Raw genomic sequence first — 12882 nt, forward strand, 5'->3', positions numbered from 1 at the left:
CACGCAATGAGAGCCAACATAGCTACAAATAGGGTAGAGGGGGTAACCATGCTTCCCTGTCCCAGGACGAGCTGTTCAGCCTCCTGGGTAAGATGTTTAAGTTGGCCCCAGGTCGGTATCAATGCTGCAAGAGTCGACTGAGCACGTTGATAGGAGGGCGGAGGCAAGCGCGGATGGGGAGTTGAACATTGAAAAGGTTTCTCACGGAGTGAAAGTGGTCTCATCTGGGCTACGGGGGAGATTCATCACCCATCTTGACTGGGAGCTGGGGCTCATCCACCTTAGTGGACGTGGGGACGGAGCCTGCTTGCGGTACATGCCGAATCAGACGATCGGGAATCCACAAAGGAGATGAAGCATCCTGTGGAAATATGCAAGTGTATCCTCAACTGCTAGTTAAGAGAATATCAGGACCTTTCCACTGTCCTGTAAGCAAGTCCTTCCATTTAACCTGTGGTAAAATTTTCTGTTTATCATCACTCCAATGTCTCATCATGGGTGACTTACCATGAAAGCCTAAATTGAGAAAATTTATTACAAATAGAGCATGACAGTAAATGATGGGAAGAGCTATATTTGAGCTCTCCTCCTTTTAATTTTTCCAATTGTTGTTTCAGGGTCTCATGGGCTCTCTCAACAATGGCTTGACCCTGAGGATTATATGGAATACCTGTGCAATGTTTAATTTGAAAGGTTTTGCAGAAATCTCGAAAAGCCTTAGAGGTATATGCAGGTGCATTGTCTGTTTTTAGCTCTAAAGCCTGTCCCATATAAGCAAAGCAGGCAAACAAGCATTGAATCACATCTTTAAAGGCTTCTCCTGTTCTGGCAGTAGCCATAATAACATGAGAAAAAGTGTCTACACACACATGTACAAAGGAAAGCTTTCCAAATTGAGGAACATGAGTTACATCCATCTGCCACAGACAGAGCGAAGACCTCGGGGATTTACTCCCATGGCCAGGCTGCGCATAGTAGTGGGACAGGCAGTGCAATTTCTCACTATCTGTCTCACGGCTTCTCTAGAAATTTGAAATTGATAAAGAGGGCTGTAGCATTTTGGTGGTGTAGCTGATGAGCCTGGGTGACCTCTTCTATGTCTGAACAAGCAACTATCTTTGTTGCCTGGTCAGCTAATTCATTGCCCTCATGGACGGGCCCCGGAAGACCTGAATGTGCACATACGTGTCCCACATGAAAGGGGTGGGAATGTTCTCTAATTAATTCTTGTAATTGACAAAGCAGGGCCAAAATGGTGGTCTTATAAACAGGGATAGTGGCAGTTTCAATTTGAGGAAACAGACGAATTATGTATTGTGAATCAGAGTGAAGATTGAGTTTCTTATTAGACAGTTCTCTAAATGCTGTAATTACAGCAATCAACTCAGCCCTTTGAGCAGAGGTTTCATTAGTCTGTTGTGTTTTACAATTGCCCCCATGACTAAGGCTGCCCTCCCATTAGAGGAACCATCTGCAAATACTAATGTTGCTCCAGCTATGGGCCCCTTCTGACATCTAGTGGGAAAGATAAAGGGATGTCTCTTGATAAATTGTAGTATGGGGTGTTTAGGAAGGTGAAAAGACACAGCACCTGAGTAACCTGCAAAAGAGACCTGCCATTCATCATCTGTTTGAAACAGGTAATCACATTGATCTTTAGTATAAGGAATCATTATGTTAACAGGTTCCTTTCCAAATAAGTCTATGCTTCTTTTTCTCCCCTTTGCTATCAATTGAGCACATAAGGTTGGATAAGAAACAATAATCTTTTTGGGAGTGGCAGGAAGGTGTAACCATTCAAGAGGCCCTAATTGCCATAAACAGCCTGTGGGGGTGGCAGGTGTAGGGAGGACTAGAAGATTCCAGGGCATCAAATAATCTATTCGATGTAATTGGTGTTGTGTTAAGGCCTCCTCTACCTTTCGTAGGGCCAAAGATCCTTCCGGTGTTAGAGTTCTTTCTGAGGTGAGGTCACTATTCCCCCTGAGCATTTCAAACAGGGGTTGGAACTCGGCCATTGTGAGTTTCAGAAGGGGCCGAATCATATTTATATCCCCCAAGAGCTTTTGAAAGTCATTTAAAGTTTTCAAGGAATCTGTTCGTAATTGGATATTTTGGGGAGTCACTAGATCTGTGTGAATGACTCGAACCAAATAATTAATGGGTGGATTAGTCTGTATTTTTTCAGGTGCCACTTGTAGGCCATAAAGAGTCAAAGCCTTAACTGTTTCTTGTAATACTTGCTGTAAATAACTTCTATCTTGATGTGCCAGAAATAAGTCATCCATGTAATGGATCAGGTAGATAGAAGGATATTTTGTTTGATCTGTATCAAGGCCATGTCAACAAATTTTTGGCACAATGTTGGACTGTTTTTCATTCCTTGTGGCAATACTTTCCATTGAAATCTCTGATAAGGTCTTCTCAAGTTTTCTGAAGGTAAGCTAAAGGCATTCGGGGCCTGTCCTTAGGGTCTAAGGGGATGTTGAAAAAACAGTCTTGTAAGTCTATAACCACAACAGCAGCCTGAACTGGGACTGCTACAGGAGAAGTCAGTCCTGGTTGTAGGGCCCCCATATCTTGCATGGTCTCATTAATGGCTCTCAAATCTTGTAACAATCTCCATTTTCCAGATTTCTTTTTGATAACAAAAATGGGAGAGTTCCAAGGACTATTAGAAGTTTCTATATGTCTCAACTCTGAACTTTAGCTAATGCTTGGGCTGCTTTCAATTTTTCAGATGGAAGAGGCCACTGTTCTACCCACACTGGAATATCAGACTTCCATGTTATGGGGTCTGCAGCCCTTTCAACAGTGGCCCCTAAGACAAATTTGATAGTTCACAGTCAGGCTCATATCCAAATCCTCTTCTGTCTTTATTAGGTTGTAAAGAAATTGGGAGTTGAACTCCTTGTTCAGCTTTGCCCAAACTCTTTTGAGGGTTATATTTCATATTTAACATCTGAGCAGTGACCTTATCGTCAGGATTGAATAATAATATTCCCATTTGAGCCAGGACATCTCTCCCCCATAGAGTAAAGGGAATAGCTGGAATTACATGAGGTTGAAAAATTCCAGTATTGTTTTGTCCATCTGACCAATGGAGAATTTTGCTACTCTTGTCAGCCTGTGGGGCCTTTCCACTTCCTACTAAGTTGATCGGTGTCACTTGTATTGGCAATGAAGAGGGCCAATCTTTTCCAGCAATGCAAGAGACATCTGCTCCAGTATCTAAGAGCCCCTCTATGGCTATCCCTTCCACTATAAGTTGCTTCATAGGTCTATTAGATGTAATTTCCTGCAACCAAAAGGCCATGTCACTAGAACCAAAGCCACCCTCGCCTCGCGGGGCTGACGTTACTGTTTTCCCTAAGGAATAATATGGTAACAGTAACAATTGAGCTATTCTTTGACCCTTAGTTATGAAGTGAGTTTTTGTGGGGATGTCAATCATAACCGTTATTTCCCCCTCATAATCTGAATCAGTTACCAGAGGAATAACTGACAAGCCTTGTATGGAAAGGGAACTTCATCCTAAAATTAGCCCCACGATTCCTTCTGGCAGAGGTCCCTTAATTCCCATTGGGATAAGAGTGACTGGTACATCTGGAGTTAGTATTGTTGTGGTGGAGGAACAGAGGTCCAGTCCTGCACTCCCTGGAGTGGCTTGGAGGAGACTTGAGACAGGACGAAGGGAATAGAAGGGTTCAGAGTGCTGACCCCCATCATTGTTGGGGCCTGGGGGAGGCCCCGCTGCCCGTTTCCCTGAACCGGAGGATTAGCTGTGGGGGTCAGCACAGGGCATTGTGAGATCAGCATCAGTAATGTCACTTGAGGTTGTCCCAGAAACTGGCAGTTTTTATGAAATTTAGATCTGCACTCTTTAGCCCAATGAAAACCTTTTTGACAATGAGGGCATAAAGACTCTGGAGGTCCTTTCATATTTTGTGGCTGAACTTGTTGGAAAATCTGAGGTGTTGGCTGTCTAGCTTGCCCTGGGGCTTTATTGGGGCATTGTCTACTAAAGTGTCCCTGTTGTCCACAAGAAAAACAGGCATTTCCACCATCTGCTCTCACAGCTCTATTTCCTTTCTGAGTCATAGTTTGCACACAACAGAGAGGGCTTTCCCCTTTTAAGGCAGCTGCTATGGCAACTTCTTGCATGAAGGTTGGTGTAAAGTCAGCACATTGTTTAATGTAGGCTGTATAGGCGTCGGTAGCATTGCTCCCAGCAGCAGACGTTAGCTCAGGATTAATCCTCCTAAAGAAAAAAGGATATTTGTTGTTAGTGTGTAGAAACATTACTGATTTTTTATGTTAATTTTATATCCTACAACTTTTCTGAATTCATTGATTGAATCTAACACTTTTTGTTGAAGTCTTTCAGATTGTCTACATATAAAATAATGTTATCTGCAAATAGAGACAATTTTACTTCTTCCTTTCCAATTTGATACATTTTTTTTTCTTGCTTGATGCTGTAGCTAGTACTTGTAGTGCTATGTCGGATAGGAACCTTTGTCTTGTTCCTGATCTTAGAGAAAAAGCTTTCAACCTTTCACCACTGCATATGTTGTTAGCTGTGGACCTGTCATATGTAGCTTTTATTATGCTAAGATATCTTCCTTCTATGCCTAATTTCTTAAGGGTTTGTATCATGAATAAATTTTTAATTTTGTGAAATGCTTTTTCTGTTTCTATTGAGATGATTGTAAGACTCTTTTCTTTCATTCTGTTAATATGAGGTATCCATTTGATTTTGTATGTTGGAATATCTTTATATTCCACAGATAAATCTCACTTGATCATGGAGAATGATACTTTTAATGTGCTGCTGAATTGGGTTTGCTAGCATTTTAATGACATTTTTTGCATCTGTATGATGTGGATTAAGGCTGTCCCAGCTATAGAAGCCCAAGGTGACCTGGCCTACATGCCAAACTATACGACCCAGTGGACTTTTTTTTATGGTATGAATTAGGACCGCCCCAGGGAGAGAAGCCCAGGGCATCCTCACCTACATGCCGATCTATATGGCCAGATTCATATCTAAAGTTATATGACCGCACAATAACCAGACCCCATCTGCACTGAAATCATTTAATGACGTTTTACATCATCTTTTCTTTTCTCCAGTAAAAATAAGTCACGTACCCATGCCTTATAAAATTAGCCCTAACCCTCAACTCGGGGCAGCAGCAGGAGCTCTGACCGCCCGTGGGTCCTGTCCCCATGACAGCGGGGGCAGCAGCAGCTGCTCTGCCTGCCCGTGGGTCCTGTCCCCATGCTATTCCACACTATTCTCTAAATAAAAGAGCACTACTGCCAGATCTTGAGAGTCTAAGAAGTCTTTCTTTCGACTCCTCGGCTCAACGACCCCGCATCATGTATTTACCAGGAATGTTGGCCTGTATTTTTCTTTTCTGGTAATACCTTTTACTGGATTTGGAATCATGATAATGCTGGCCTTGTATTATGAATTTGGCAGTGTTCTCACTTCAATTTTTTTGAAATATTTGAGAAGGACTGGTGTTAATTCTTACTTAAATCTTTGCTAAAATTCACCAGTGAAGCCATCTGACCCTGATCTTTTCTTCCTTGGGAGCCTTTGATTACTGAATTAAACTTCTTCTTAGTAATTAGTCTATTCAGATTTTATATTTATTCCTGAATAATGAATAAATTATTGATACAACTCAGTCTTGGTGAGTTGTATGTTTCTAAGATTTTACCATTTTTTTCAAGGTTGGCCAGTTTGTTAGTGTATAATTGTTCATAGAAGCCTTTTGTGATCTTGTGAATTTTTGTGGTATCAGTTGTCTCCTTTTCTCACTTGTAATTTTATTGATTTGTGTCTTTTCCCTTTTTCCTTTGTTAATATAGCTAAATTTGTTAATTTTGTTTATATTTTTAAGGAAAAATGTGTTTGATTAATCTTTTCTATGGTTTTTCTGTGCTCTAACTCATTTGTTTCTTCTCCAATCTTTCTTGTTTCCTTTTTCCCACTAGCTTTGGGTCCAGTTCGTTCTTTTTTATTTCTCTGATAGCTTCTTCAGGAACAACATTAGGTTCTTTATTTGGAATGTTTCTTGCTTCTTAGTGTAAGCATTTATTGTTGTGAGTTTTCCTTTCAGAACTACTCTTGCTGTATTCCACAATTTCTGGTAAGTTGTATTTCCACTTTTGTTTGTCTCAAGAAACTTTATTTTTCCTTTAATTTCTTCTTTTAATCATTGGTTGTTCAGGAGATTGTTCTTGAGTTTCTATGTGTTTTGGAAATTTTCCAGTTTTTCTCTTATTATTGATTTCTAGTTTCATGCTCTTGTGCGCAGAGAAGATACTTAGCAAAATTTCAATCTTCTTGAACTCACTCAGGCTTGCTTTGTGACCTAACATATGTTCTATCTTATAAAATGCTTCATGTGTACTGGAGAAGAGTGTGTATTTTACTGTTGTTGGATAGAGTGTTCTGTGTATGTCTATTAGGTCCGTTAAGTCTATGTTGTTGTTCAAATCAGCTGTTTCCTCATTGACTCTCTGTCTGGATGATCTATTCATTGTTGAGAGTGGAGTATTAAAGTCCTCACTTAGTATTGTATTACTGTTTATTTTTCCTTTTAGCTCTGCTAATTTTTGCTTTACATAGTTAGGGACTCTAATGTTAGGTGAAAAATGTTTACAATGGTTATATCTTCTTGAATATTGATCCTTTTATCATTATAAAATGATTTTTCTTGTCTCTTTTTAACAGTTTTTTGGTATGATATAAGTGTAGCCATCCTTGCCTTTATTTTTGATTACCACTTGCTTAAAATGTCTTTCCATTTCTTCACTCTCAGTCTGTGTCTTTAAGGCTAAAGTGAGTCTCTTGTGGCCATAAAATCATTGAATCTTGTTTTTTATTCATTCAGGCATTCGATGTCTTTTGACGGGATAATTTAATTTAAACCACTTATATTTAAAGTAATTATTGATAGATAAGGACTGGGTATTGCCATTTTGTTGTTTTCTGGCTGTTTTGTAGATCTATTTTTGCCTGTTTCTTATCCTGCTGTCTTTTCTAGTGTTTCGATGTATTTTGGTATCCGTATGATTTGACTTCTTTATTGTGTTTTTTAGTGTATAATTCTATGGGATTTGCACTTGTGATTACCAGGAGGCTTACATAAAATATCTTAAACCTGTAATAGCCTCTTTTAAACTGATAAGTTAACTTTGGTAGAATTCATAAACTTTACACTTTTACTTTTCTTCCCCTCACATTTTAGATTATTGCTGTTCCAGTGTATGTTTTTTTATATTGTGTGACTAAGATATTATTGTAGTTAAGTTTATTTTTACTATGTTTAATCCTTTTGTTTCTTTACTTTTAGCTATGGTTTAAGTGAATTATGCAACATTATTGCCATATTGCAGAATCTAACTATAACTGTATATTTACCATTACCTATGAGATTTACACTACCCTTTTATGTTTTTGTGATCTTAATTAGTGTTCTTTTACTTCCAATCAAAGCATTTCTTGTAAGACAGGTATGGTGGTAACGATCTCCTTTATGTTTTGTTTGTTTGGGAAAGCTGTTATGCGTCCTTTGTTTCTGAAGGACAGCTTCCCTGGGTATAGAATTCTTAGTCAATAGTTATTTTCTTTCAGTATTTGAATATATCATCCATTCTAGCTTGGCTTAAAAAGTTTTTGTTGAGAAATTTGCTGGTTGTATTATAGGAGTTCCATTTGTATGTAGCTGCTATCTTTTCTCTTATAGCTCTTAAAGTTTTTTCTTCGTCTTAGACGTTTGACAATTTAATGATAATCTATACCCGTGTAGCCCTATTTAAATTCAACCTATTTAGTGTCCTTTGGGCCTCTTGGATCTGGATGTCTATTTCTCTTCCCAGGTTCAGGAAGTTTTCAGCCATTATTGCTTTAAATATACTTTCCATCCCTTTCTCTTTCTCTTCTTCTGGAAGTCTCATAATGCAAATACTGATTCTTTTCTTTATTTCCTATAATTTCCATAGAATTTCTTCACTCTTTTTATTATTTTTTTCATTTTGCTCCTCTGAATCTGTAATTTCTAGTGTCTTATCCAGCAATTTGCAGATGCTTTCTTCTGCACGGTTCAGTCTACTTTTGAAACTCTCTATTGAATTCTTCAGTTTAGTCATTGTATTTTTAAACAGTTTGTTTGGATTTTTTTTTTGATGGTTGCTATTTCTTTGTCAAACTTCTCATTCTTTTCATGCATTGTTTTCCTTGTTTTCTTTAGTGGTCTGTCTGTGTTTTCTTGTAGTTCGCCTTCCTTCCTTATGAGAGTTAATCTGAATTCTTTGTCTGACAGTCCAAAGATTTCCATTTGTTCAGGTTCAGGTATGGGAGCTTTATTACCTTCCTTTGATGGTGTCATACTTACCTGATTTTTCGTGATCCTTGATTCCTTATGTTGGTATCTATACATTTGAGTAATCAGGCTCCTCTTCTAAACTTCACAGGTTTGCTTTGGCAGAGACAATTCTTCATTGGTCAACTCAGTTTGGGCTACTGGATGTGTCTGCTGGTAAAGTCCTTGAGCAGGTGAGGCCTGCTATTATGGCGTGTTTTGGGGCAAGGCAACTGTTTGAGCTGTGAGGAGGGGGATGGGGATTGTTCCCTTCCTGAGAACATTTGAATAGTACTGCTGGCTTAGTTCCTTACCCAAGTGAGGTTGGAGGATGAGCTCTGTGATTTCCTGGATTCTCTAGTCTGGCTTCCTAGACAGTTGGGACCTGGAATCATATTATGTAGTAAATAGGGCTATGAATTAGCTTTTCTGTCCTGGCAGGGAAGCAGGATGGGACCCAGGGCCTGTACAGTTTGTTGTTTCATGACTCAAATCATTCCAGAGTGTGCACTGAATTCCCTGGTCAGGTGTGGTCACCAGTTTTGCTCTGAAGATGGTGGAAGCTATGGGTTGTATCTGTTTAAATGCCATTGTATGTAGGGTTGGTGAAAGAGCTATTCAACTTCTTATATGCTCTGGTTATTCTCCCTGGTTGGACAGACTGTAGGTTGTATTCAGCAATGAGTAGTGTTATGAATTAGATTCCCTGCCTGGATAGAGTGGGTAAAGCAGCTCTAAAGCCAGAAAAATTGTTCTAACTCATGCCAACTCATGACCCAAGTTCTGATTGTCTGACTAAATAGGGCCACTGGTTTTTCTCTGCAGGCTCTCAGCTCTGCGCACCTCCTAGTTTTAGTGCCACTGGGCTGCACTACTTCCAGGGGTTGTCTTCAGCCTTTTTGGTAAGATGGGGCCAGAAGACATCCCCAGTGGGTGGGGCTATGTTTCAACTCTCTTGTCTGGTTGTGAGAAGGTGGGGTTGCTCCAGGAGACTATCAATTTCCCAAACAGACTTTCTGATTAGGAGGCCTGGAAGCTACCCTCAGCCTTGGCTGTGAATTAATACCTCTGCCTATACGTATTATGGGAACACTCCACACTTGATACTGGTTCACTTTGTAGGCAATCAGCTCTGCCCACCCACTTCTTAGCTCAAACGCTGCTGGGCCAACACAACTTCCATGAGTTGTCTGTAGCTCTTCTTGTCAGAAGGGGCCAGGAGACACTCTCCATAGCAAGTGGGGCTGTGATTCAGCTCCTTGCCTGGGCATGGGAAAATCAGACTCTAGGGCTATAAAAAACTCCTTCTCTGGAGATCCAAATCTGGCAGATCTATACTCTGCTAAGTTCACTGGTGAGAGCGTACCCCCAACTTGGGTCTGCAAATGATCAAAGTCTCTGATTAGAATTACTGCTTTGGCACTGCAGTTACAAACTCAATCAGGCAAGATCTGTGAGCAAGTTGTTGCAAGCCCATCCCCTTCTCCATCAGTCATATTCCTTATGGTTGAGACCCAGAGATTCCTTTGCTACTCCCATGATGGGAGGTGAGAGTAGGGACTCTTACAAAGCAACCTACAATGCTAGGGGTTGTCTGGTTGTCCCCTTAGGTTATCTTTCCACACTGGAGAAATCAGAGGCTCAGAGGAGACCTCTCCATGGTGCCACACTGGCCCAGATAAATAAAATCTCATATCACAAGACTAACATGTTTTAAAGTTAAAACAATTATTTTTTTAAACACTTTATAGGCAAGGAGGAGAAGCATTGGGAATTCTCACACTGACAGGTAGAGAGAAAAGTGGTATAAACACTTTGGAGAAGAGTGGAATGAAATTTAAAATACTCGTACCAGTTGACCTAATACTTCTTCTAGCTTTATGACTTAAATGGATTCTTGTATGTGTGTATCAATAGTCATACATGATAAATATTCTAGACTACACTTAGTAAAAATGAAAAAGGGAATAAAACCTATGAATTCCTATCAATATGCCATGAATAAATAAAGTATGGTTAATTATGAAAATGAAATGAATGTATCAATATATTTGAATCTCACAAACATATTGATTTTTATAAAGTAAATAGAAAAAAATACTTCACTATGCTGTTTTCATAGTTTGATTTTTAAAAATATAGGCTAAGAATCAGGTTTCTTAAGGAAGTTTATTTTGGCAAGAAATTCCAGGAAAAAGAGTAGAAGGGCTAGTAAAAGTGGAATAGAGAGAGAAGAAGAAAAATCAATCGAACTGTATATTATCAAGTTGGCTACCATTTTAGACTACTTAGGCTCAATCACTCTGTGAGATCTCTGAAAAAATATACAGAATATGCTTTGAGATTGTCTCTCTATCTCTGTGACACAGAAGAACAAAATATTCATCTACCAACTCCCCTACCACACAAGTCAATCCCATCTCTAGGTTGTGCATGTCCCAGCCTGGCCAGATGAGGTTTCATTTGCACTATACTTAGCAGTGGCAAACACTTACCGAGTCATAAAAATAAGTCATTAAATGAGAGATAAAGATATTTGGTACAGCTTAGCGTAAATGTTGTCAAGATAAATCTAGTAGCTGGTTCATTCAGCAAGGTACCATTCATATAAATTATAGAAACATGCAATTAATGCCATGTATTGTTACAGAGCATATAATTATGTGGTGCCTATATAAAAAAAATAATTGTCTTGAAAAATACCCAATTCAGGTTTGGTTAATCCTCAGAAAATAAAGAGGGAAGAGATGCATCAGAGTACACAATGGGCCACAGTGGTCTTATCATGTAATGTTTTACACTTTTTTATGTCTGATATAGTTTCCAACAAGTAAAAATTTTAGACAAGGTGAAAGACTAGAAATGGAAAGAAAAATGAAAACAAAAAATAATCTTCCTTGTGAAATTGTATCTATAAATTTAAATCTCCAAATTGGTTTTAAAAAAAAGCTTTAAAATGTGAAATAATCAAATCAGGAATACTTCCAGAAATGAGGTATGTGTATACTTTGTAACCTATATGGTTACAGAATTTTATCCATAGAATTTGTTAGGGGACATGTGGGAGAATATCCATGATGATGTAATACTGTGAGTGAATTCAGGGAACTGGATGCAACTAAGGTAACAATAAGAAGCCAATTGAAATTGTCCAATCAGAGAACAAAAGAGAATGAAAAGAGTGAAGAATGTGTACATGAACTGTGGGATACCATTCAGATAAAGAATCTATTCATTATTGGAGTCCAGAAGTAGAAGAGAGAGGGAAAGCACAAAAATATTATTTAAAGAAACAAAGGATGAGAATGTTCCAAATATAGGTAGAAATTTTATATCCAAGTTCATGAAGCTCACAAGTTTCCCCAAAATGTCAACCTGAAACCATCTTCTCCAAGACACATTATAATAAAACTGTCCAGTCAAAGACACAAAATTTTAAAAGAAATACAAGAAAATAATTCCTCACATAAAATGAATCTCCATAAATCTGTCAGATTTTTCAGTAGAAACCTTGCAGGCCAAGGAAGTTATATTCTAAGTGTTGAAAGAAGAAAAAAGCCAACCAAGAATAGAACTCTTTTCAGCATTTCTTGTAATGCCATTTTAGTAGTGGTAAACTCACTCAGCTTCCATTTGGGAAAGTCTTTGTATTTCCTTCATTTCTGAAGAATATTTTTGCTAGGTTAAAAATAGACTGTTTTATCTATATGATGTTTTAGGTAAGTCCAATGGTAACCACAAAGCAAAAACCTACAGGAGATACACGAAAGCTAAAGGAAAGGTAACCACAGAATTCCACTACAGAAAACCACTAATTCAAAAAAGAAGATGCAAAGAGAGGGACAGAAAAACAAGAGAATTACAAAATAGACAATATCTTTCTGTTTGCTTGTTTTTTGTTTTTTTTTTTACTTTTTTTTTTTTTATTAATGTTATGATAGATTACAAGCTTGTGAGATTTCAGTTGTACATTTTTGTTAGTCATGTTGTGGGTACACCACTTCCCCCTTCGTACCCTCCCCCCACCCCCCCTTTTCCCTGGTAACCACCGATCAGATCTCCTTCTCAATATACTAATTTCCACCTATGAGTGGAGTCATATAGAGATCGTCTTTCTCTGACTGACTTATTTCGCTTAACATAATGCCCTCGAGGTCCATCCACGTTGTTGTGAATGGGCCAATTTCGTCTTTTTTTATGGCTGAGTAGTATTCCATTGTGTATATATACCACATCTTCTTTATCCAGTCATCAGTTTCTGGGCATGTAGGCTGTTTCCACGTCTTGGCTATTGTAAATAATGCTGCGATGAACATAGGGGTGCAACGGACTCTTGAGATATCTGTTATCAGGTTCTTAGGATAGATACCCAGTAATGGGATGGCTGGGTCATAGGGTATTTCTATTTTTAACTTTTTGAGAAATCTCCATACTGTTTTCCATAGTGGCTGTACCAGTTTGCATTCCCACCAACAGTGTATGAGGGTTCCTCTTTCTCCAC

General features: G+C 38.7%; 1 protein-coding gene across 1 annotated transcript; it reads right to left on the reverse strand.

The window, feature by feature from the left end:
- Positions 1-2821: 2821 nt before the first annotated feature.
- Positions 2822-3454, reverse strand: LOC138919021 (endogenous retrovirus group K member 7 Pro protein-like). Its single transcript, XM_070242931.1, has one exon. It carries the CDS (start codon positions 3452-3454, stop codon positions 2822-2824), a length of 633 nt encoding a protein of 210 aa, XP_070099032.1.
- Positions 3455-12882: the final 9428 nt, after the last annotated feature.

Source organism: Equus caballus, chromosome 19, assembly GCF_041296265.1.
Source record: "Equus caballus isolate H_3958 breed thoroughbred chromosome 19, TB-T2T, whole genome shotgun sequence".
Classification (NCBI taxonomy): domain Eukaryota; kingdom Metazoa; phylum Chordata; class Mammalia; order Perissodactyla; family Equidae; genus Equus; species Equus caballus.

Excerpts from the sequence above, each read along its gene's own strand:
- LOC138919021 (XM_070242931.1), bottom strand. The coding sequence starts at position 3,454 with ATGATTGACATCCCCACAAAAACTCACTTCATAACTAAGGGTCAAAGA.